Here is a 26553-nt window from a genome sequence, read left to right as displayed (position 1 = left end):
GTCATTGATATGTTACAATTGATATTTTTTAACTTTTTTTATTCTCAATTTCGCGTTTTTTAAAGATCGATAAAATTGTTTCTGCAGCGGTTCGCGGTGCAAAATTTATTTTGCATGAACAATTACCATACTGCCATGCTTCAACACTTCGTTAGTATAAGTAACGTATGTCTTGAGGGCTTAGATTCGTCCCCGTTCAAAGTCACCTCTTGACACGAGAGTTATGTTCTTATAGCACGAATAAGCAGTTCTTCATACTGGTGAAGCTTTAGTCTTGTTTCTAACTCTTAGCCGGAAAGTAAAAATCAAACATCACTGATTGAATGATTTTTCCAACTGCGTCTTTGACGTAAGGTCACCGTTCCAAATTTTAATGCGTGTACTGGTAATGAAGATGAGTCTTTGTTGAACTTTGAAATGCGAGGCTAACACCTGCGAATTTAGGAAGTTACAGGATTTTAAGAGAAGCAAAAAAATGTCTTATAACCTTTGCTAGAAGAATACATAAGCAGTAACTCTGTTTCTTGAACTTAAGCTCCGAATCGTCACTTAAGCTTGCTACAGGAAGGTTGCAGAGGCGCCAGTCTCTTGCTACGTATTACGGAGAACCTTGTCAAGTATTTGCGATGCAAAATTGCGATCTTTCGGGGGGTACCCAAGGGGAACATTTAGGCAAAATACTTAAAATGTTTTCTCCTGTGTACTCAGAGAGTTTTGTGCCCTTTTAAAGACAAATTGGAGTGAGGCAATGCAGATTGATCTGTTCGGATGCTTAAAATTCAATTTTAAATTTTAGGAAGCAGAGTTTTATTCCAGGAAGTTTACGAGTAATTGTTGGCTCTACGAAAATGCTAGGTGACTATTTTTTTCGCATTTTTAACAGCATATTTGCCTCTTCGAAGCGAAGGGGATCAATTTTCCAGTTTTACGAAATTTTCAGCTGACATTTTGCTCGAGAAAGCTGCAGATTTTCTTTACAGCGCAAATCCAAATTTCTGGGGTGATATAACCGCTGATATGAAACGTTGGGGATCCAAGATCTTTTGCCAAACATTTCAAAGCCATGCACGACGTTTAGCATGGAGTACGTACAGGCGATCAAAAAAGAGTATATTTCACTTTGACATGAGTAATGTTGCGTTTTGGTCGAGAAAAGCGATGAGATTATATTTTATTACCCCGTAAGCAAATATTGGAGTTCAAGTTACAATTTTTTTTTTTTGCCTTTTAGCTTGTTTGTTAAGAATATTCAACAAAAGTTTTATTCTCTTTGCTAAGTCTTCTTTCGCAATTTAATTGTGTCTTTTTTGATAGTACTTGGCATGAACAAATTTAAAAATGTATATCGTATTTTTTTTTAATCAAAGTTTTTTTCGTTAAAGATGAACCGAATGACCAAAAACATTACTTTGGATTCGTTTTTGCATCGATTTGTTTTTTGCAATTAAATTGTGTTATTGATATTACAGAAAAAAAATTAAGGTTCCAAATATTATTTTTAAGGCTTTGTGCTTATAGTTCAGGAAGATGTGAATTGTCACGTGTTAAATTTTTGTCGCAATTTAATTGCGTCACAATAGCCAGCGCAAAGATATACATATCTATATATATGGATTTAGTGGAAAATGAAAGCTTATATATTATGGGTTTGACAATGATAAATTTAGATTTTGTGAGTAGGGGAAAACTTATATATAGACAGCTATTTCAATTAATGTTGTGGGATTTCCAAGCCTCGAGTTTACTCCACAAGACCTAAACGTAATAAGGGTGCCTTATTATAGGAAATTAACCCTTCATAGAATTAAAATTCGCGTTAATTACCGCGACCTTAATTTCCATTATTTTCGCCTCAAATTCTCGATACACTCCAGCAAGGATAAAGCCTTGTTTTATCAGGGTGCAGATCCGCCGGTATCATGGACACTGTGAAGTACTCCTTCGTTAATTTGCCTCATTTTGAAATTTTAGCACCTCTTTCGCGTTATTTACCTTTATTGGGAAGTAATTTTTCCTTCAATTCGCATTAATCTCCAATACCTTAACACGAGCGTTTATTTCCTGTAATAAGTTACATTAGCTTTTAATGTTGAAATTCTGCTATAATATCACACAGGCCACGGTGTGCCGTAGATTTGTGTATCAAGTGAAGTGCTCGAGGCATAACCGATGGATTATCCGCTGCTTTGCGCTTCGTTTTGGGATTACAACGTAAGTGTTGCTCATAACCATGATGTTTTGCCCCAAACCAACCGTAAAAATGCGATAAAATTTCGGGCAACGCTTCTTAAAATGAATCGAGGACCCCATGCAAAAAATCTGAGTTAAAAGAAGAAAAAGCGTCGGTTATGCCGAAGTCCTTCACTCTCCGGTTTTGTCACATAGACTTCTAGCCTTGGTCCAACAACGTTAATTGAAACAGCTGTATAGATCAGCTACATATCAAATACATTTAATCCAAGAGTTTTAGTTGTTCTACTTTAATCGTACTTGCGGAAAAGACGTCAAGTTTTGGTGTGTAATGTTCTTTCAATTGGCTGTATCGTTGTTAGCCTTTCAAAGGCAATGTTTGTGGTGTTAAACTGTTCAAATTGAACTATGTTTAGGTCTCTTGATTTTTGTGCACTTTTTAAATTGGAAGTTTGCGAGAGAGGGTTTTCAAAGTTTTCAATCTTCAGTGCACTTGTCAACAGGGCGTGCTCCCCCCCCCCCCCCCCCAAAAAAAAAAAAATAAATAAAAATTGACAATCAATGAACAAACGGTCTCGAATTTGACAATGGGAGCGTCGACTTTGAGAAAGTTTAAATCTCTAGTAACCGAGACAGCCATTGAGAAGCATAGTTTATCACATTCGGGTTGGTAACCTGTGGTGCGAAACCCTTCAGAAGGTTACTGTTAGTGCTACAGTTTATCAATAGTGCTGTTCGTAAATGCACACCCAGAAACTGTGAAGAGCCTGGGACGCGTGAAGGATTGTGGGATTGTTTTTGAGGCATGGGAGGGGTTGGGGAGGACATGGATCTGCTATAAATAGCAGTGGTAATCTCTTGTGAGGGGAAAATTGTTTTGGATGAAAAAGATTTACCTTGAGCTAGGCTAACAGCTGTTAAAACACTGGAGAATGTACTTCTGTTGTCGCGGTTTTCTTTCTTGTACCCAGAGAGGCCTACAATCGCTCACACTTGCTAGTGTTCCCATAGTTCCTGGACTAGGAAGTGCTGTTTTGAGAGGTAATGGGTATTGGGAAATCTAGCTCCAACTTGTTTAGTCCGCTTTAAAAAAAATCAAGTGTAACTCTGGCGTAACGCTCCACTACAATAAAACATCAAAAGAGGGTTTTTTCTCTAGTTTTGTTAGACGTAATTCAGCAAGCTATGTCAAACTCACACTTGTAGGACCCTTATAAGGACGGGTTGATTATCCCATGTCCCTATCATTATGGGTACAGATGGTTAGAACGGTTTTCAAAAAGCCATTTCCGAGTTAGTGTGAACCTCATTTTGCTAGCGAGTATACGTGCAAGGCTTTTCGTATGAAAATTAGTTTTGTTGGCATATGATTGAAAACTAGGGTGCGTTTTTTTGGGAGAATCCAAAAACGGATTTGTGATCTCAGATCATTCGGATCATGGTGCATCAAAGGAACCGTCGAATCCACTCTGGACGAGGATTCGTCGGTTCCTTTGATGCACTATGATCCGAATGATCTGAGATTACAAATCCGTTTTTGGATTCTCCCCAAAAAACGCACCCCTAATTTCGGTAATAAAAACTATGTACTTATCCTCGGTTTCATAGTGCGGTTCAAAGTAACTCGGAAATGGCCTATTAAGTTTCGTAAAACCATCTCATTGGTTGAGAAAATGGGGCGAGTTTTGCAGACCAATGACAGGGCGTCATAGAGAAAAACCAAAGCAAACGCGAATACTTTCGACAGTCAATTGAAAACCGCTCAATTCCATGACCCCAATTACTTATGCTCTTAACAACACATATATTGTTTGATAATAATATCACACTTTACGTTATTTCACTTCATATTAAAGGGGCAGTGTCGCTTTGAGTGGCCAAAAAACATATTTGAAACGGTGGAATAATTAAAATAATGATTCAGTTTTGCTAACAATAACTTTACTGGACACCATAGACTTAAAGTAAGCGTGTCACCCTTTATAACCAGTAATGCACAGAAAGTAACTATGAATGATTATCTTTCGCTGCGGATGGCTAGGATGGAAGTGGATTGCAACTCGAAAAAGTTGGCCAATATTTCTTAAGTTCTTCTTGTGTATTTAAGAGAATTCGCTAACAACTGATTATAGTTAGTTTTGCCATAGGTAAATCCCTTAATATTTTCTTCCCGGTGTTCTAAGAGCAATTTCATGTTTAAAAAAGTTTTTTCGTCAAATATTCAGTTGAGCAGTTTTGACCAAAATAGAGCAAAATCGCCATGACAATACCCCTTTAAATTGGCTTTAAAAAATTAAAAAGCATGGTTTATTCCAGCAATTGGCTTCTGAGGGCGCTTCACGCCCCTTTCGGTCAATTTCGAGGCCCTTTTCTCCAAGATACTTCAGAACATCAGAATTAACGATAAATTGTTGGTGTTAAAATAATATTTTGAGATATTGTCAGGAACACGATTACACATTACAACACGATTTCATATTTTCGCGAAAGGTATTCAGTTGCTACATCTCTTTGTAACAAGAACATGGTCTTCTTTGGTGAAATTTGTGCGCCAAGATTGACACAATTCTGTAACGTTTATGAGCCGGTTTGCTCAGTTTATTTACGGTAATTCCACAACGCCGCACTGCAGAATAGTCACTGTAAACCTGGCTGACTTTGCCTCCCCAATAGGCTATCTCCGAGTGTCTTTGAACCTCAAATGAAAGCGAGGCTTAGTGCAAAGTTTTTATTATGGAAATTACTTTTCATATGAAAACGAATTCTTTTCTAGTCTCCACCGACGCGGCACCTCCTTCTCTTTGCCCTTTCTCCTCCTCGTTTCTGTGTCGCAGTCAAAAACTGTGTTGACACAACAAACTAAAGCTTGCGAACTCTATTTCGAAGATGTGAGTTGGCGTTTGTGAACCGCGCGTAGCAGCAGTTGGTAAACATGTGAAACCGTTCGCAACAAGCAGAACCTATCTAGACTAATCTCGCGGTTTAAGCATTTCTGGTTTGCAAACTGGCATTTGAGGTGTGAACTTTCGTGAAACGAGATGTTAACTTCAAAAGCCAGGGACAGATACACAGAATCAAAATCGGATTGAGGTTGCAGTAACAAGAAGGTCAGGTGTGGAAGATTTATCTTGTGATGGTGCAGGTTGCCAAGTTCTTGAGTTCGTAATTTTTTTCCTGTACAGCGCCTTCGAATGCGTAGCCCTTCGTCGCTGTAACCTTATTACGTTCGACGTAGAAAGAACGCACTCCTAATACAGTTTGGAGTCGAGATTGTATGGGACACCGTTGATTGAGAATGAATGGATCTTGGGACGCGTGTCTGGCATCCCCCGCAGGTTTTGCAAGGGAGGATGACATCATCACCAACTTGGCAAAGGAGAGAGAGCCGGGGATTGAGATGATCGAACGCACTACCTAATCTTTGATTATTACTAGTTTTATAGTATTTACATGTAAGACTAACCGAATGCAAAAAAATCCGTTAATTCGGCCGTTAATTCATGTTTGCTCTATACTTAAGCCGCCATCTTGAATAACCCGCAAAGAGGACAAGACCTTTTAATGTACTCTAGACGGGCATAGCAAAACTCTGTTGCTTCTCGCCTTTCGCTACTTTCTTTTGGCTTGTCAAAAATGGCGTGCCTTCTGTCTCGTTGATCATACAGGAACACACGGAAGGAACAGAAGGCCATGTTAGCTATTATGGACGAGTTTCTGTCTTGTTATAAAACATTGTGGCGGGGCCTGTGGATAGTCACACAGGTCAGTTTTCGGTCCGCAATGTGTGCTTAGTTTGTTTCGTCAGTACATGGCACAAATTCGTCGTTTATCATCAACTAGGTGATCTGACTCTCGACTTATAATCATGTTTATAGTGCGCAAGTATTTCAGGTCAACTCTTGAACAAGACAGTTTGAAAGAAATAATCTAAAACGGACCCGTCTGTTGCCCGTTCGTCCAGACCCTGCTTGTAAGGATCTTTTTTTGGGTTGCTTGACCCTTCTCAAGATATTGGGCTTTGCCTTTGTTGTCACGCAATTCAATAGAACCGAGTTGACTTTTTTTATTGCCCGTCCTGAATTTGTTGTGAAAAGCTAAGAGAAGGTGGGAAGGGGTTATGTAAATCGTTTTGTTTCCAGAGTCAAGTTCGATTCTGTGTGTGAAATCCTAAAGTGAGACCATTCAAATGAAAGCTAACTTAGTCTGCTGTGGTGCTGTTGTAGAAGATGGACCTGGCTTTTCATTGTTAAGAAGAAATCGCATCACAGAGCGGCTCTTTCTTGTAGCAGTGTTTATTGCGCTGTACAAGGTGGTTGGACCTGTGGTTGAAATCTTAAATGCGACCACTGAAATGAAAGCTACTTGGGAGTGCTTTTCTGTGATGGTATTGACCTCAATTTTGCTGGACGCAGGCGGCTCTATCCATTAAGTCTGTAAATGGAATCCAAATGGTAGCGACTCTAATGAAAGCTTAAGGGAGATAATTTCCTGTAGCCGCCGTTTATTGGTTCTAACTTTTGAGCTCATGGGTGAAACTCTATCAGCACTTTGCTGTAGTGGTGTTTACGAAATGTTTTAACTTCAAAGTCTTTAGATAAAATCGGTTCATTTGTTTTTAACAATATCCCAGGATCAACACAGTGACAATACAACGTATAATTTGCCAATGCACCAACTTTGGACATTTCCGGTCAACTGAAGTCCCCTATATTGAGCGCAATACTTAAGTCGTTGGGCGCGGTACCGAAGTTGTGTATTTTATGAACTTTAAGCGGCGGGAAGCCACATATCAAACGAGCGCAAACAACCAGTATTTATACTGACTGTTCCTGCTAAGCTATCCTGGCCGCAAACTTCAAACAAATTTCATTTCCCCTTGGTGCCCGTCCCAAAGTATTTACTTCAAGTGTATATTGTTCTCTGACTCTTAATTGACCTTCACTTCAATGTGATGATGCTCTGTGTTTTCTTTGTGAACTGTGAATATAAATCCAACTGAAGCCATTGCGGAGAAGTGCGTTCTTGTGGTGCTATTTTATTTAGATGTGCAAGGCGTCCCGTGTACTAACTTATCCTAAATTGTGACCGTTCAATTAACACCATTAAGCGTTACTTTCCTGAGGTTATGTTTAAAAGGTTTAGGTGGTTAAAACTTTGAGTTTGTGGTCTGGCGCAGGAATCCAAAACCTCAATTTTTCTAATGAAATTTCTTGGGCAGTTAGTTATTCTAACAATGTTGGTTGTTGGACAATATTTTGGGGTTGTTGTTTTGCACTGTCTTCGTCTGTCTCGACAGCTCTTGATATCAACAAAAGGACACAACTTTGCTTTTACATTTCGCGGCACAATAGAATATGATGGTCTGGATACTTAGTCCTGGAAAAAGCTGTTTCAATAATTTACATAGGTTTCTAAAATAAGAACTGAGTGGTTCTCAAGTTGAGTAGAATTAAAAGAATGTGTAGAATTTATGGCGCCCTAAAAGAGAGCAAACAAATGAGCGCGGCTCGGCGGGGATAAATATAAAATCCAATACGAAGAGCATCTTAAAGTGGCGTAACATGTGAATTGGTGACTAGCCATCATAGAGGCGTGGTGGTATTGTTCCGGCGTTTCTTTGCCAAAACTTGTTTTGATTCTACAGCGAAAACAAGCACATTAGAAAGACCTGGAATAAATTATGTTAGTCGAAAACACACTGCATTCGGTTTCTTAGGCTATAACCTTTCGAATTTCCGCGGTAAAACAGGGTTCTTTTTCCAGGTATTTTTGTCAACATTTCGACATCGCTTTGCGTTGAGAGGTTTTCTTTGGCGCGGCCAATCCAATCCGCTTTACGATAAGAGGTTAGGATATCGCAATCTGATGGATATTACGAGCGATCTTCGGCGTTTTTCAGTTACAAAGATGCTAGAAATACAAGTTTATTTCCTCTCTGCGACAACATCCGGGGTTTTGTCGGCTATTTTACCGCCAAATGTTGTCGCTAGTCACAGGAAATCCGAATGTGATGAGATATGACGTTTAAACCGACTCAATCCGTCTTACTTTTTATTTTGCCAATATTAGGACTTTCAAGGTCAATCAATCGATCATAATCAGAGCCCTTTTCCAAGTGTCAGACATTATAGCTTGGGAAAACAAGTCCTATACTAATGCGGGGACACAAATTGCCCTACAAACAACATAATTGTTCTTTTATCTGCGGGGCAAATTAAAAGGATGTAACGTGGTTTGTACTAAACATACATACTTCCCCAGCCCTACAGTAAGTAAATATTTTGTTCGGAGAACACTTGAATCGCTCCTCGACCTTCAAAACTGCTGTCTTCAACAAACTATGACTCTACCATTTCAGACTGTGTGCATGGCATACTGAGTGCTGCTTTCCTGTGGAACTGTTATGCTTTACAAGATAGTTCAGTGAAGTCTTTGAGTCTGTATGTAACATCCTCAATTGCGACTATTCAAAATAAAACAACTGAGCAGTACTTTTTTGTGGCGCTGTTTGTTATACTCGTTAAGATGATTCTAAGTTGTAAGTCCGAGGATGAAATCCTACGACGTAGCGCTATCGAGCTGTACTTTCGTTCCTTGTGTTGTTGCTGTATGTTATGTTGTACAAGTTTGTTTTGAATCTCGATGAAAATGAAAGCTAGTGAGGTGTAACTTCCAATGATGTACTGTTCTTTTCTAAATCTGTCCCAAGTGAGGAAGTTGAAATAAACTGAGTTTTCCCAAATGTTGAAGCGTCTTTAGGTTCCATTGAAAAGGCAATTAGGTGCTGGCGAGCCGCAACCTTATCGCTAGATAAAGGTTATCATATTCCTGCGTGTTTCAAATGCCTCTTTATATGGAATGCATAGCCGATACTGACCAATCACAAGCAACCTCTCTACAGCAAGCGAGGCAAGGGATCTTAGACCGTCATTAATGTTGTCCACTTGAACTTAATGGAAAATGCTGTTTGCTTAATCAGTAATGGTCATCCATAAAGATATTTTCTCGATGTTAAGACGTTGGCGCCACCTCGTACAGCATAATAAACCGCTCCATTTGAAAGTACTGCCTAATTAGAAATTTCATGTGAACTGTCTCACATTGTCCTCGTTATGCACACAGAACTAAGAGTAACGTTACATCATTCTTGGTTTAACCCAACTCATAATGACCCTGATCAACGTCTCTTCTCTTATTACGTAATATAGGCTCTTTTTGAAGCAGACGGTTGACTGGAACAGCGGAAGTTGCTGAACCATCAAATTCTCATAGCTATTTTAAAGAGACTGATATATCAGCCTGTCAGGAGAATTCATACTTCGATATTGGTCGACTCGATAAAGGAGCGATAACTGCAAGATAACTCCGACATCATTTCGATATTGCATTTTCTGTTAAGTAACATTTTAACAGGTGATTGATGTGGGCTTGTTTGATTGCTTAATGATATTAAGCAGCCCAAGTAAAGTTATGAAACTTTTGATCTGCAGAGCATTCTCGAAGGTGCTGCTTAGCGCCAAAAAACTAGACGTGAGTTGCACTCCTCTAGAACGGTCAAACAGAATTTTAACAACTGATTTTGTCTCGAAGGAAATATAATACGTTCAAGGTACATTTGAATATTGGATCATGGTGAATGTCACTCCGGGCTCGATTAAAAATTCCTGTATTTTCAGAAATCATATTCTTTCCTAGAATTAAATCCTATTCCTTCCTTAAAGGTGAGTCAAGCATTCATTCCATGCAAGGTATAAGAAACAAAACGAAAAAGAAAACCAGCATGAGAAAAGGCTTGAAACCCCTTAACCCCTAATATCAAAGAACAAATTCTCCAATCATGTCCCCATACTTTTCTTATAAAAGTACTGGGGAGAAGTTATTATAATATCAAGAAAATTCACCTTGGGTGATCATATCCTTGCTTCTCATGACCTCAGGGGTTGAATCAGGATTGATATTACAAGGAGAAATTTGATGTTGAACACTGTTACCTTTTTTTTTTTTCTTTTGAGGAATGTCTACTATTTGGCGCTGATTTGGAGAGCGGAAAAAAGTTTGCTCAACGACTTTCACTGGAATTTTAAATTTCACAATTGTATTTTTTCTTGACGGGAAGTCTTGTTTGTGAATTAAAAAGGTGTAGCTGTCCCTGATTAGCCTGTTGCTTAAGAAAAATTTTAAGGAGCCCACAAGGCCAAAAGCCAAGAAATTAGGAGCCCAACACGTGAAGTATTACGTGCTGCTGCATAAAATTTTAGGCGCCCAGCATTTTCTTGGGCGCCCCAAGGTACTGGGCTCTGGTTCGGCAGCAAACTCTTGCGGCGACGAGTAATCTTATTCCTGGCATCCTATTCTTCTTGAATCGGAATTCTGTTGTTTGTCGAGAGGGTGGTAGTTAGTACTGCTTACGGTAACCATGAGTCTTAAGCTTTGACCTACCTTTCTTATCATTGGTTGGGATATACCGAGAAAATTCTTCAACCTTCTTCACAAGTCGTTCCTCCTTGTAGTCTTAACATTACGCAAATGTCTTCATGTTAGTGTGTGTGGAATGAAAAATTTCTCTAAGTGGGGTTCTGGACCGCATTCACAGGGTCCAAAATAATTAAGCTCTTAAAACGCGCTTTGAGTAAAACCGCCTTTTAGCTTTTCTAAATTTAACCCGGATGTCGTATATTCGCTTTGGAGCGTGCAAAGCTGTGCAAGAGTTATACATTTCGAGTTTATCTCTTCTCGGCATCACGTCAAACGTGCTTAACGCAATGCAATATTTGCCTGTCTGCTTTAAATAGAATGCCTGTATTGCGCCAATGCATAGCTGTCCTTCCGGAGGCCGTGTTTAAATATCCTGAGTTTGTAATTCTTATTTGCTTTAAAAAATTGATAGCGGGGGTTACCGTTCTCGAGTTAGCTGACACTGCGGCTATTTCAACATGGACACCAAACTTGTTTCACTCGGAAAAGTGCTCGGTTATTGTAACGAAAACAAGAGTTTGTCCCTTGTCGTGATATTCTTCGTCGTGACGAACATTTTCGCGTTGTTTTCGCCGGTTTTTGAGGCTCCCTGCGTTTCGTGCACGCTTACAAGGACGTTGTCAGAAGTTGGAGGATGTTCTTACAATGCGGTCCCGTTTAATTCTATTAAGGTAGGGGTTTGTTGATAGTTTGAAGTGGTGAATGTTTTCGCGAATTTCACCCTGTCGTTTAACTGCAAATTTACACTGCTACTAAAGGCCGCACCACGCTGGTTGTTGCGTGAAAATGGCGGAAACTTTTCCATTCTCCCTTTCGCAACACACTCAACCACCGAGGTTACCAAAAAATCGTTTTTTTCGGACTCCAAGTTAAGTGATATGTTTGGTGTTGTGTAAGTTGTTAAAAGTAAAATGTCCGTGCACCACGCTTATTTTTGCGCAAAAATAGCGGAAACCTTTCCATGCCCCTTTTCGCAACACACGCAACCACTGAGGTTACCAAAAAACGTTTTTTTTCAGACTCCAAGTTAAGTGATATGTTTGGTGTTGCGTAAGTTGTTAAAAGGAAAATGTTCGCTTTCTTACACAAGGGTGACCGCTCACATTTAAATTATTGGTATTTATATTTAAGCTTATATTTATTTTTCGATATTTTCTCACAATGTGTTACATTGCAATTGCATAATTTTGGGGTGGGTTCCGGTCGTTAAATATATTCCTCTTTCTTGAATCATCCTCTTAGACATTCCTTCCTTATCTTTTTAGTAATAATAAATAAAAAGTTCGAAATTACGAATTTTGAATTAATATCAATTAAATTGAGCCTTGCCTTTAATAAGTCCGTCGGAATTCATAAATTGAAGCAGTAATTCGGGCATTTCAGCATAAAAATTATTTCCACAGTAAAGTCCTTCTCGGTGGCTTTCATTTAAATGGCCACGCTTTAGGATTTCATTCACGGTGAGTTAATGTAATTGTTTTACAGACGTTTAGCTTGCATTCATGCTTTTAGCCAATAAAAACTGAGCTGTCTGCGAAAGCGACTTTTATTAGGGTCACTGTTCGGAGGTCTAAATTGTCTCAGAAATTCGGATTTAGTTGAGAAAAAAACTGACATTTTCTTCGGTTTAGTGACTTGTAAAACTTTTATAACACGGGAAAATTAATTCTTTTTGTTGTCGTGCGGACAAAAGATTGTCATTTAGAGAAAAAATGAATTCAGCTAGGATTTTCGGGAGATGTGGTTTTATTCCTTAAGACTTTCTACGACTTAAAAATCCAGTTAAAGAATCTTTAGAAACGGATTAAACTGTGTTAGCCTACACAAATATCGCTTTCAAAAGCCATGTATCTAAAACACTTTTCTCGAATATTCTCGCTGAATGCCCCGGTGGTATGGCGATGTTCTGGGGAGCAAAAAATGTAACAATATTTTGAGGTTGGACGTGCAACAATTCTTTCCTAAATGGGTGACACGTTAAGTTGAGTAAAGTGGAAATTTGCTTGATATTGCTTCAGTGGTTTATCTTAACGTAAAATTAATAACTGGTTACAATTTATCTGAAGTAACTAATGGCTTGCGTGAACTGAAGTAATTAAATCCTTCGTTTGACAATAGTACCAGAAAAGTGACGTTTGTTTTCCAGCTTTAACGAGGTGTTTTACAGAGACTTCGTAAAACTATTACGTCAATGCCTTTCGCCGTAATCTTCGTCCTTTGTTTGACCAATATTGCATTTTTGTACTAAGCTATTCCGTTTACAAAAGGTATCATTTTAGAGCATTTGAGAGATTAGTGAATGTCTTTTTCAGGGCTTGAAAGCAGGCGTTTTAGAATTCCACGATGAATACAAACAGAATATGCATTCGTTATATCATAATTTCTGCACGGCTCTGTGCGCGCTGTTGCCCAGTTTTGAATACTTATTGGCAAAATCTTCGAACGTAAACCTCTGTATTAACCCGAGCGGGCTCTACAAAAAGCCGTACAGCCCTGCACGATGCCTTTGTGAGAAAACGTTTGTCTCCGCATAACGGCTGATCACAATTTTGACTCGATTGAAACTAAACAGTCACGGCGAACTGAATTGAGAGCGAATATTAAAATCAACAATAAACAGTGTTCAAAGTAAAATTGTCTAAGTTATTTGGGCCTTAAATTTCTTTGAAGAATTACATGGATTCCAGCGTTGAACCAAAATTAAAGGCGCCACCAATCTTGTGTGGTGAAAGTGTGGTAGTTTTTCTACGAGAACGCGTCGTAAAAGCTAGCTTGTTATGAAAACGTTTTGTTTTGACACGATTGTTACCATCTTACTCCCAAACTCGTTCTAAGATCCGCGTTGAAACGAGAATTCTCTTTTCCCGTCAACTTTTTGGCGAAGATTGCGCATGCACCGTGCCTTCGATCTTTGCGAGTACTCGCAGCATTTTTACATCATTGTTTCTTGTTGCTTTACAGGCGGGTTCACCGCGAACGCCACGGAGCCCCAAGGCACAGAGAATGGAGGAGTCGCCGTCTAGGGACATATTCAACAAGTCCCCTGTGCCCCCTCCGAATGTTGAGCCCGTCGTAAGCTCCAACCCTCCCCCACTGAGTGGAGTTGATGGCGATATCAAGCAAGCCTTTGGTGATCGCGCCACTGGTAGAAACTTGAGAGATGATTTGCTATTGGCTGCTGATAATGTGACTAGTGCCATGTCCTCTCTTGTAAAAGAACTGAATTCAGGTATGCTGTGAGTATGTCTTTTTTTCTGGTAACGCAATCCAGATTGCGTGCCACCTGTGTTTTTTTTTCTGTGCGTCAAAAACAGATCCCGGTTTTGTTAGAATGTCTGTTTGCCAGGCATAAGCGCCTAATTCGAATTAAATTGTGATAAAAAAATGTAATTTTCTTCGTCAAATACTAGCTCAAACTTTCGTAGAGCTGCAAAACTAAGCGAAGGGACAAAAAGCCGTTTACGTTAGTTGTGAAGTAAGGCCAGCTAGCTTGAAAGGCAGCAGAAGCTCGAAAAGCGAGGCATTTAACAATTATCCAAGAAACATTTTAAGTATTTTACATAAACGTTATCATTGGGTACCCTTGAACAGTTCCACACTTCGGCCAGAAGGAAATATCGAAATAACCTACATGCTACTGTGTTAATTTTCGGGAACTTTTTAAAATGTTTTCCTGTCCCAAGCTTTTGATAGCACGTGGTAGTAGAACAGTGTTTAATCCATTGTTCTCTCTTTTGCCAGAGGATGAAGATGATCTAGCTGTCAGCTCTCATTTTCCAAACGGTAACAAAAACGATACCGATTTAGACGCACTGGAACAACAAGTGAATCAAATCCGACAATCGTTGGAATCCCACGAGGACAGAGCTAACACAGGCCTGTCAAACGGTGACGTCATTATGACAGAACCTTCGGAAAAGGTCATTAGCCACGGCCCGGGTCGAAGCGGAAAGAGCCCGAAGGGCCCAGAAGTTGACACGGACACGGACGACGACGACAGCCACCGTGACGCGCGCCGAGGGGATTACAAGAGCTCGTCACGAACTCAGATGACGGACGACGAGAGCTATATTCAGACCGACGACGACACGGTCCGAACAGACGACGAAGATATGGAATGGCAAGAAGCGATCAAGCGATGGGTGAATCGTTAGAAGATCGCGGAAATCTATAGACGGTCGTATAACACAGATAATAGTGAAGTTATATTTTTGTACTTCTCGTTGATACAAGTCTCCACACCTAAGTATGGCGATGTTGGCACTTGTCGTGTCTTTCCTGGAAGTCGCTGTAGGAAGGATATCTCCAAATGATGACAGTTTTAGGTCTAGCCATGTTTTTTGAACATTTTTCTCCCGCTTGCGACCCGCATAAAGTTGTGAAGAGAGTCGTTTTTATATTTTATTACTGAAAAGGACAAAAACTCTGTTGTTTTATTATCAAGCTTTTTACCAAAGTGTATTACCTTGCCGTTGTTTTGATGCCCCTGTTATGGAACATTTGAGGCAAGCCGCAAGCCATCCTGCTGACAAGAAATCAAAGAACTTTTAAATGGAGTTCACCGAAAAAGGAACTTAGTCAGTTCAAGGAAAGATTTGGACGGACTTGAAAAACAAGTCTAGGGCGTGCTCGAGAAATCTTCATTGAACCCTTTCATTCCGTAGACATTTAATTAAAAGCTACTAAGCGTGACTGTCATACTTTTCGTTTTGTCGTGTACAAGATTGTTTTGGAATTTTTTTGTCTGGCTGTGCCGAAAATTCTTAGCGTCGCCATTTAACGGATAGCTGCAGAGCAGTTCTTTCCTTTGCCACTGGATGTTATGCAATTCCTAGTATTTCGAATTTTATTCTAGTCTACGGGGATAGACTGCGTTTGCATTCTACAGCAGAACTTTTAGCGTATTGGAAATTGAAAATCACTTGGAAAAAATACTTTTGTTGTCTCCAGAATGAAAGGGTGAAAGTGAAACACGCTGTTCCTGGCTATTTTACAGTAATCCGATTCTTTTTATCATTTTTTATTCAGCTCAACACATTTCTTTTATGTTAAACCATACGTGTTAGCAGGCAGGAATGTGGATACATTTTGATTCGTCCACGTATGGCTGTTGGCTTTCTGTATAGAGTTTAGATGGCAAGACATTATTTTTTTAATTTTTATTTAAAATAAGGCAGACTGGGGAGCGCGCGGAGCCCACGAAGGAACGCGTCACATCACGAGGGTGAATAACTCGCGTGCGTGAGCGTTGCGAGACGCTCCGAGACCTGGATGCAAATGAACTGCAACACGTGTCACTTACAGTTTCTACTTTGCTGAAACGTTGATCAGTACAAACGTTTGCCAAAACAATAATATATTTGAACACAAAACTTGTGTCCGAGAGTTGCTTACTATGGAACCTACGGGAGGGAACCTTACGTTTCCTCTATAAGTTGGTGGAATTATTGGTGTAAAGTGCAACTGTAACCAACAGTTCTTTTCCGTTTTTCTTAGGGGCTGGTGGGGTGTGGTGGGAGGGAGTGTAGGAATCCAAAAGGAAAATCAATTTGGAGACTTTGCAGAGGAGGGAGGTGTGAGCAAGTTTAAATTAGATAACTCTAAATTTGGGCAAACAAAATTCCACCAGCTAGCCCACCCTTTAAAAAATAGATGTCTCAAGTTGTGCTTTTAAAACCAAAGTTTCTTCTATATTTGTATTTTGCTTTGCAAAATTTTAGTGGAACTGGACACAACTTTGGTATTTGACCAATGTAAATGACAGGGCATTTTTGTCCCCAGAGCCTCCTGTCCCTCTTAGCCGGCGGGGCCTGCCCAGCCTCCAGCGGCTAAGAGGACCAGGCGGCTCTGGGGACGAGAATGAATGACAGGGCATTTTTGTCCCCAGAGCCTCCTGTTCCTCTTAGCCAGCGGGGCCTGCCCAGCCTCCAGCGGCGAAGAGGACTAGGCGGCTCTGGGGACGAGAATAAATGACAGGGCTCTTGCCTCTCTCCCCAGTCCTACTCAAGTTGTGCTCATACTCGCCCCAGATCGCTTGTTTTTCTTAGGTCATATTTGTTCTAATTAATCACAGAAAGTCAACAAAAAAGTTGATCTTTTTTATTACTAACTGGAATGAATAGTAGCAATTCAATAACAAAGGATACAGCTGTTAGTCAAACAATAGTGATTATCTTCTAATTGCATCATACATGTACACAATATAAAACCAGTTTTGTGTTTCAACATAGGGAGTTGTGTTTTGTTTTCAGAGCTCCAGTTGCAGGGCTGCCATTTAGCTTTAGAGAAAACACCTTCAATACAATTAGGAAAAGTCACTGCTGGTCATAAACTTGTCGTATTGTATTTCATTTGTCAAACTTAGAGCTTTTTTTCACTGCACTTGGAGTTGGTTGCGACAGTGAGTTTTGGCAGCAAAACACAGCCCTGCAGTAGAGTGATAAAGTACAAAATGTTGGCATTTGATCTTCTAGTTAAAGAGGATCAAAGTCAAATTGATATGAGCTTGCTTACCGACAGAAGCTCAAAACATGTGGCTTTCCCTTTCCCAACAAAAACAGACATGCTACTTTGCCTATGCTAGTGGCTGTCAGGTTATGGTACTTTTATACGAGTGTTGAAAAGTAGCTGATTTGATGTTCCTTAAATAAAGAAAACCATCAACACTTCCTTTTCAAATATTAAATTTTACTGAGAATCCTTAACCCTTCAAACTCAACATTTATTATCAACATTATTATTTAGTGACCAACGTAGTTTTTTGTGAACTCCTTACAAGATCACCGGTTGATCAAGCAAGGCCATGAACACAACAAAACACTAACCAAAAATGACTCCATGTTGCTGGAACAAATTCTCCCAAAATGTATCATAGGAAGGAATTTAATGCATGTCAATGTTACTTTGAGGCTTTTTGCTGAAAGCAACTAGCAAATATACAAATACGAGGTGTTCATTAATGCTCTAATGTTAAGGAGCTTGCTTTCTGACTGCACAAGCTCAAATCACATAGCTTTCCCTTTCCCAAGAGAAAAGACCACCTTAGGGCCCGTGGTATTTACTTATAAATGAACTTTAGAAGTGTTGAAAAGGAACTCATCTCTTCCTTAAAATAATAAAGAAAATCCTCGAGATTTCCTATTTAAGAGCTGAATGCTTAGCCCTTAAACCTCAACATTTAACAACTGTAAGTGACCAACTAGAATGTCATTTCTTCATCCATGATCACTACAAATTCTCCTAAAATGATTCATTAGATGTTAGTGGAGAATTGTAAGGAGTCGTTGCATATCAATGTTGAGGCTTCATGGTGTTATTTATGCAACCAAAGTTCATTTGAGCTTGCTTTGCCAGGAAAAGCTCAACACACATAGCTTTCCCTTTTTTAATAAGAAAACAGCCTACCCTCAGCTGTACTTTGTCCCTGAGTGGCATTGTGGTAATGTTAATTGTGAAGAAATGAACTTTATTATAATTTGTTGAAAAGTAATTGATTTCATTGTTTGTAATAAAGATGATAACTTCCAGTCAACTGAGATTGCTGATTGCAAAATTACCAGCACAAACACAAGAGTTTTATGTTACGGTTACCCTATACCTTCAGAGGTGTCTTCAAAGGTGTCTCGCGTCCAAGCGATGTAGCGCGTCCAGTTTAAACTGTAGATACCTAAACCCTTATATCAAATTAAAGTTTATAGAGCTGGCTATCAAACTAAACCAAGAATTTTGAAATAAAATTAATTGCCGAATTTTTAGCGCTGTTTTCTCGAATCAATTTTTTCACTTGGAGGAACCACTTCAAAGAGCTAAAACTCAAAAGGAATTTGTTCGTTTGCCTTCAAATTTGGACAGTAGCTAGTTTAACACATAAACAACAAAAACGTGTCTGCGAATTTTTTCTTTCGAAATATTTTTTCTCTGAGAGCGATTTTTGTAAAATGCTCTATAACTTTTCATTGCGATTGAATATGGCAAAATGCAGACACCTTTTTTTAGCTCTTTGGGTCCAGAAACTTAGGAGCAAGTTAAATTAGCGAAAAACAAAATTCGCTTTGACTTGTAGCTTTAAAAAGGTTATTCGGACGCTCACATTTAGAGGTCCTGAAAAATTCGACAATTCATTTTATTTCAAACTTCTTGGTACAGTTTGATAGCCAGCTCTATAAGCTTTAATTTGATATAGGGGTTCAGGTATCTACAGTTTAAACTGGACGTGCTACATCGCTTAAACGCGAGACACCTCTGAAGGTATAGAGTGTGTGCACGACGCCCATGTTGGAGGACCGAAACAATACAATGATTTTCCTTTGGGAAATATATTCTATTTTTATGCAAATATCTGCTATTGTTTTAGTCCTCCAACGTGGCCGCCGTGCACACACTCTATAGGGTAACCTTAGGTCAAAATGAACACGATGCAAAAGCAAGAAAAGGAAATATTTGACCCTAGTGCTTACGTTTGCGTTGAAGCTGTTTTCATATGTGTCCTTTTATGTTTGCGGGCGTGAACTTTCTGACCGAAACCCTTTCCATGATCTTGACATTGAAATGGATGCTCAGCAGTGTGTACTCTGATGTGCTTTGAAAGAGCTCTGCCCTTTGCAAAACTTTTATGACAATGTTTGCATTCATGAGGTTTCACCCCTGTGTGAACTCTCGTATGTCTGCGGACATCATTTTTCTGATAAAAACATTTGTCACACTGGCTACACTTAAATGGCCTCTCACCAGTATGGGTTCGCTTATGCACCATCAGAACCTCTGACCGACCGTAACTTTTATCGCACTTATCGCATTTAAAAGGCCTCTCGCCTGTGTGTGATCTGGTATGTCTAACCAGACTACCCTTGGTACTAAAACGCTTGTCACAGTGGCTGCACAAGAAAGGCTTCTCTTCTGTATGCGTTCTTTGATGCTTGTTGAGGAGGTGTGGTACATTAAAACCCTTGCCACACACGTTGCATGCAAAAGGCTTTGGAGCATGCGTTCGTTCATGTTTCTTGAGACCTTGTGCATCCTTAAAAATCTTTTTACACTGTTGACACTGTGGCTTTTGCACGAGTCCCATGTGAGTTGGCAAATGTTGCAATATGCGCCCTGGAGAAGCAAACGCTTTGCTGCAATGGTTACATTTAAAGGGTCTGCTTCCTGAAGTGTAGGTGTAGTCCCAATACACTAAATAAGGTTTGGCATGTTCTTCCCTCGTATTCTCTTCCTCTGAACCTACAGCTTTGCTGCTTTCAGAAATCAGGCTGGATGACTGCAAATCCATCAGCAATTTTCTTCAATCTACAAAAAAAGAGGTTGCAAAGTCATGAATGTATGCTGATATACATTAGAAACTGATTATGCAGACACATTGAGACTCCCAAATATTTAATATTTAATAACTGGATAATGTCAGAGGCTGGTAATCAAGAAAATGAATATTTCCAATCAAAAAAATCACGGCAGAGATTTAAAAGAGTTAACTTTTCATTGCAAGTCTTTAATACACTACATGCCAGGGCTTGAACAATCGATGAAACCGATGATCGGAAAATCAATCGATCAATCGATGACAATCGATGCCTTGTTAGTTAATTGGCATCGATTGGCATCGGCCAATCGATGACCAATCGATAATCACACAAAAGTGGTCGCAACTCATCGATTGTCATCGATTGGTGTTAGAAAAAATTTCGGTATTCCACTCGTTCCAGCATGTATGTATACGCTCTCGCAGTACGCACAAATGTTTCAGATTTAATTTGAATTCGTTCACCGGATTGTTTGTATTTTGTATGCAGATGCTACTGGAGACGAGTGAGCTCTGAATGGTGGGTGATGTAATTATACTGAATTGTAATAAAATAAACCAGAATAAACGTGAATAGGCTTCAGTAATCACTTTATCACTTCTTTGTCACAACAAAGGTGCATAAAGTAAACAGGGTAAAAAATGAATAAAGTTTACTGCATGCAGGCTTAAATGGGTGAGCCGTATAGTAAAAGCTGGAAAAAAAGAGACCATATCGAGAAACTTAGAGCTGCGCAGGAAAAAGCCAACAACACTACATGTACAGCCTCTGTCCCAAACACAGTTACCACCGGTCACAAGAGAACTATAGGCCACAGTTTGGACTCAGATTCTTTTTGTAAATCTTTACTGAAAATAAAACGCATCAAAAATGAGAACCAATCGATGACAATCAATGTCAATTAACTGATCGATTGGCGTTGATAATCAATAAAAATTGATAATCGATGAAATCGATAATCACAAAAAACCCGTGCATCGATTGTTCATCGATTATCAATATCAATCGATTGATTGGCATCGATTGTCATCGATTGATCGATTGATTTTCCGATCATCGGTTTCATCCATTGTTAAACGCGTTCAAGCCCTGTACATGCATAAACCCAATTTCGAATTTTCAACAAGGGATCGATTTAGTTCTCTCAGTTATTCCTTTAGCCACGGGTTTGCAAACGCCTCTCTTGTGTCATTAATGCCATTTTAAGTGACATAAGTCCAGGCGGTGTGCGTAAAAAGGCCCAAGCAAACCAAATATTTACCTTGTTTATGCGCAAAGAAAGCATAAAAACGGAGGCCGACAGGCCGTCATTCATACACTCAATGTTCAGGTTTGGCTACAAAGAAGTCTCACAGATTACTAAAACTGTAAAAGTACACACATTTCCCAATAAAACTTTTTTGCAGCGCATCGATCAGCGATCGAAGTAATTCTTGATTTAGGCGGGAATTAATAAGCTGCTTCGATTCTCAAGTTAGGGCTTTTCCAGGAGTAATCGGACAGAAAACTAATCAACATAAGCGTAAAATTACTCTGCCATCTTTTAAAACGTGTCTAAGGTTAGTTTTCATTACCTTACCTTAACAAAATGAGCGGCAAAGACTGCTTATAATCACGAATTTGCACAACGGTCAAGCCGCCATTTTGTACACAGTGGCTCAGCAGCACCCAGGCCGTTTGCGCCAAAAACGTAGAGGACCAGTGGACTGAACTCCCGTATCTCCCATTTGAGAGCATGCAAGCCCTTCCTTCTTCTCCTTTTCATATCACGATCCAGCTGTAGCTAAATAAGTGTATGTACACTGTGTGTGTCGCGTGAGAGTGTGTGTGCTGAGTACTTGTTATTTAATATTATTATTATTATTTTTTAATTATTTGTCACACCTTCGATAAAACAGTGAGAGAAAAAGGGCGGAAAATTTGCGCATTCTGCTTCAACTTTTTTCCCCAAAAGCTGTAGAATAGCCCTGTTTTCCTTGAGGATGGATGCTACGTTTTTTTGCCAGCTCGTGGAGTTTTCAAGCAATGCGAAGTACGAGGCCTCTATTAATCTCTGACATATACTTATAAAATAAATATTTGAAAGAATAACAGTAAGGTATTAAATAGTCTTTAGAAGAAGAGGCAAAAAAAAGGGAATTAAGCGGGAAAAGGGTAACATGAGCAAAGATGGATGCTGAACAAACTATTGAACATGGATGTCTCTTGGTGTAGGTACCCGTATGTTGAACATTTTCTTCTGTTATCTCTATCGAGTAGAATAGAAAAAATAGAATAGACCGTTTATTCAAAAATACATCGCAGTCATTAGACTGAATTGCTTATTTTACAGAGAAACGTATAAATAGGTAATGTGAAAACTAATTACAGACACATGTACATGATATAAAAATATAAGTATCTAGTGGGATTAAAATATGTATGGTTACTAGCTATATACTACGCGTTGTTTGTTGCTAGGCATCTTTTGACATTGCATACACAAAGGACTGTCTAAAGCGGTCTGTGCGCGAACGTGGTAGATCATATATTCTCTGTTGTCGCAGGCAGTAGCTTTGTTCATTTCTTGGAGGCAGTAAGTTGTGTAGTTTGTCTAGTTTATGTCCCGAGTTGTTGGCGATTGAATCAAAGAGTCGTTTACATAGTTCATTGCGTCTCTCTTTTAGCGTTGGCAGGCCTAGGCTGTCCAAGCAGTCCTGATATGACATATCTGGGAGAATTATGGAAAGAACTCTTTTCTGTATTCTCTCTATATCCTCACTGAGATAAGCGGGGAGCGCGTGATGGAAAAGGGGCAGCGCAATACTCTAGGACAGATCATGTGGGAGGCGGCGTGGCCTAGTGATAAGGGGCGCTGGACGTGTAATCTGGAGACCCCAGGTTCAAGTCCCGCTCCAAGGCCACGCTTGGTAAATAGCCAACTCATTTTCCTCCTACCAATTGGGATTTTTAACAATTTTATTTTCAGTTTCCATTTAACAAATCGACGGCAGTTTTCTATGGTCTATACTCTTATAGACCATAAAATGACGTCAGAAAATGTTCAAAACTCAAGTGAAACCACGAGCCGCAGGCGAGTGGTTTCACTGCCAAGTTTTGGACATTTTATGGCGTCATTTTATGGTCTGTAAGAGTATAGACCATAGAATACTGCTGTCGATTTGTTTTTTACAATAACATGGAAAAAGTACGAGCGGAATTGGCTTTTTTTTTCCGTTGAGAAAGCGCGCGCGTTACATCTGACGTCATTTTTATCGTCTGTACTCTTATAGACAATAGCTACGAGCCAATCAGCGCGCGGGAATTTGGACAGTTATTGTAAAAATTCATTTCACTATAGTGTCCCCAGTTAGTGGTACAGCGCAAAATACTTCGACAATTAGTAAAGTCGTTCATTTATTTATTTATTTTTCTAAATGTATTTGAAAGACTTTTTGTCATTTGCTTGATCAAATTTTTGTGCTGTTCTCTTATGAAAATCGAAACAAAATTCCTTATCAATTTTCCTTCCCCGCGTTTGACGTGTATAAATGAAATATAAAAGCGTCTAATGTCACTTCAATTGGGTACAATATCGCGCAAGACAGGAGACTGGGGATAGTTGGGTGTGACGTCAATACAGGAACGCTTAGGCATTCTACCCAACCGGAAGTGAAATTTGACACTTTTATACGCCTCAAACCCCGGGAAGAAAAATTGATAAGGAAGTTTTCATCTATCTTCATTCGAGAACTTCACGAAGATATGATCAAGCAAATAAAAAAAAAATGTCGTACATACACTTTAAATATCTTCCAAGAGAGGGGCAAGGGGTATCCTCTCTTGTATCTTCCTATTCCCGAAAAAAAACTTAATCACGCAAAATCAATTTTTCTCCCTGTGAAAAGGATAATTTGAACAGTTTGTCCATTCAAACGAAGGTAACTAGCCGGATCCATGTCACGTTTCAAAGTTATTAGTATAAGATAGGATTTATTAGCGATCCCAAACTTTGGTCTTACTCTACTTTCCTCTAAGCTAGCATATGGTATCGGAAGTTTTGCTATCCTTTAATTTTAAGCGGGTTAATATAAAGATAAAGTCTAAGCCTATCAATCTTAACGTAGAAAGATAAAAACAGAAAATAAAACTTTGTAGGAATTGTTTTAAATCTGTTTTGATGGTTTCATTCGCACATAGGTTTTGAGTCAATATTCTTATCGCGTGAGGAGATGTAAAGTATTCGCCGATCATGAAGTGCTATTGATTCAGAAAAATAGGATGATTTAGTTTCATCAGATAGTGCAAGAGAATATAAATTTTGTTTTGTGAAACAAATATGAATAGAGATTTAAAGGCTTTATAAGATGCAAGATTTGTAGATGCGGAAAATAGCGCAGACAGTTTTTTCCATGCCATAGGCCCTATGCAAAAATGGCTGACACTTTTATGCATTTTTTGTTTTTGTTTTGCATTCAAATTAGTCTTACTAACCTCGTTCATGAGTTCAAAAAATCAGTAGGATTTTTTTCCTTTGAACAAGATCAGTAGGGTTTATTTGAATGCAGACAAAAGAATATCAAATGTTAGCCATTTTTGCATAAAGTGTATAAAACCCACAGGTTTTAATTTGAATAACAATATGAAAAATGTCAATTTATTAAACATTGCAATTAAATTCCACTCCAAATATGCCTTTTCTATCGGCTAGTGGTTGGTTCCAGCTTCTAATCCATATTCATGACAAAGTGAAGAATTTGTGTCAAACCGAGCAACTGCTTGGTGAGTGAGGGCGTGTGAAAATGACCTCTGTCGTTGAAGTTTTACTGATACGCAAGGATCATCAAAGACTTTGAAGATACTATATTCGCTTTACTAAGACGCACATGGTAAGTGTCTCATTTCGTTAAATGTTTTCAATACGTAAAATTCCGAGGTCGATCGTTGAGTGCGTCCAGGGGTTTGGTTTGTATTGAAGTTACTGTTCGCTTTCCGCGTTTCAGTTTGCCGACTAAAACAAATTAAAGAAGAAATAAGAATATTGAAAAGCTGTGGAAGAGTTAACGATAAACAAAATGAATTTTGTGTTCCTCTCTGTGGTAAGAAAGCTTTTCTGTATTGTTCGAAGTGGCCACGTTCTATGAACTTCAACTGTTTTGCATCAATTTGAAATAGCTCTGAGTCGTATTTTAATTATTCTCTCACTTTTCAAAAAACGCATAAATATACGACGATGTAGTTGTTCGTGTAAAATCAATTTGTTCACTTGAAAGTCAAGTACGAGTACAATTTCCTAAACTATCCAAATTTCGGTGTGTAGGGCTGTTTAAAATGCTGTACAAGATGGTTCTAGCTTTTAAATCTACGCATGAAATTTGTAAGTGTTTACCAATAAGACAACAACAACAACGTTTATTCGTACCATAACTTCAATAAATAAATAAATAAATAAATAAATACAATCATATAATATAAAATTAGATGAAAGCTACTGAGCATTAAATTCCTTTGTACTGTTTGGTTTTCGTTATTTTGTAAAATGAAACTTGGGAACATTCTCCAATGTTTATTTTGGGCTCTACTGAGCGTAAAATAGTAAAGTTACAAGCAGAAATCTTTCATGCTGTTGTTGTTATTGATGATGATGATGATGACGATGATGATAATGATGACGACGACGATGGTGATGATGAGTACGACAATAAACGTTATTAAAAAGTCGAAGTATTTAGCATAGCACATGTATTGGGTTTGTATGGACGTATTTGTTGAACACAAGCTCATGTCTTTTGCTTGTTTTGTTTTCAGAAAGGACATGTTTACTGGAAAGAAGATTGAACAGGAGTAGCATAAGGATTGGAAAAGAGGAAAAAGCACTGAACAAAAGCAACCGGGAAAAGATAAGATTTTATTTTTGTCTAAATGCAATGCCTTTGAAAGATAGTGGTGGTTTATTACAAAACTTGTGTAATCTTCAATTCACAGTGATTTAAGCAGCTTTCAATGGATGATGTCTTCACAAAAAAATCCGGTTAAATTTTATAGGAGTATTTATAACTTTTGGGGGAACAAAGGTTAGGAAAAAATTAGTTAATTTTTTGGAAAATGTCGATGCACCTTAAAGATATTTTCCATCTTTCTGAATAATACAGCCACTATTTTTTGAAGGCATTATTTTGCAGATCGGTTAAGACATTTTTTGGCATGAGGGAAAATGTCAACATCGGCTTTCCCTCAGAGTTATGTTTTTTGGAAGTCGGTTAGGTTATTTTTTATTCATGTTCTGTTGCCAAGGTGGAACTGCGAGTTGTATGAAAGGAAAATGAAAAAAAATGTAATAATGCTAGATAAAATGACAGCTCAATCAAAACCAGAAGAAGCAATCGCTTCTCTTTTCTGTATGAACAATTTCAGTGAAATCTAAACCGAGTTCGTTTAGGCTGAAAAAAAAAAAAAAAAGAAAAAAAATACTCTAGAGATAAGTCCAGCAATTGCGTTTTCTTACTAGAAGATAATTTTATGGAATTTAAAATATCCAACAGAAATGTTTGTTTTCGTAGTTCAATATAAAATTACCCAATTGTTTATCAAGTCTTATTAACAAATTATT

The 26553-nt window shown here is 38.7% G+C and overlaps 1 protein-coding gene and 1 long non-coding RNA gene across 2 annotated transcripts in view; one reads left to right on the top strand and one right to left on the bottom strand.

The window, feature by feature from the left end:
- LOC146453314 (dystrobrevin beta-like) overlaps nucleotides 1-17328 on the top strand; it is a 50471-nt gene extending 33143 nt beyond the window's left edge. The window contains exons 19-20 of the mRNA XM_085096768.1: nucleotides 13627-13894; nucleotides 14407-17328. Coding sequence (XP_084952894.1) covers nucleotides 13627-13894; nucleotides 14407-14819 — 681 coding nt within the window. The 3' untranslated portion in view covers nucleotides 14820-17328. The remainder of the gene's footprint in view (nucleotides 1-13626; nucleotides 13895-14406) is intronic.
- On the bottom strand, nucleotides 16671-21624 carry LOC146453313 (uncharacterized). The gene is made up of 2 exons (XR_014859531.1): nucleotides 21544-21624; nucleotides 16671-19953 (listed from the first exon to the last, which is right to left on the bottom strand). It is a non-coding gene; the product is annotated as an uncharacterized LOC146453313 (long non-coding RNA).
- Nucleotides 21625-26553: the final 4929 nt, after the last annotated feature.

This window comes from Pavona decussata, unplaced genomic scaffold, assembly GCF_977016875.1.
Source record: "Pavona decussata unplaced genomic scaffold, jaPavDecu1.1 SCAFFOLD_338, whole genome shotgun sequence".
NCBI lineage: Eukaryota > Metazoa > Cnidaria > Anthozoa > Scleractinia > Agariciidae > Pavona > Pavona decussata.
Note: the sequence above shows the minus strand (reverse complement) of the source record. Positions and strands in the feature narration are given on the sequence as shown.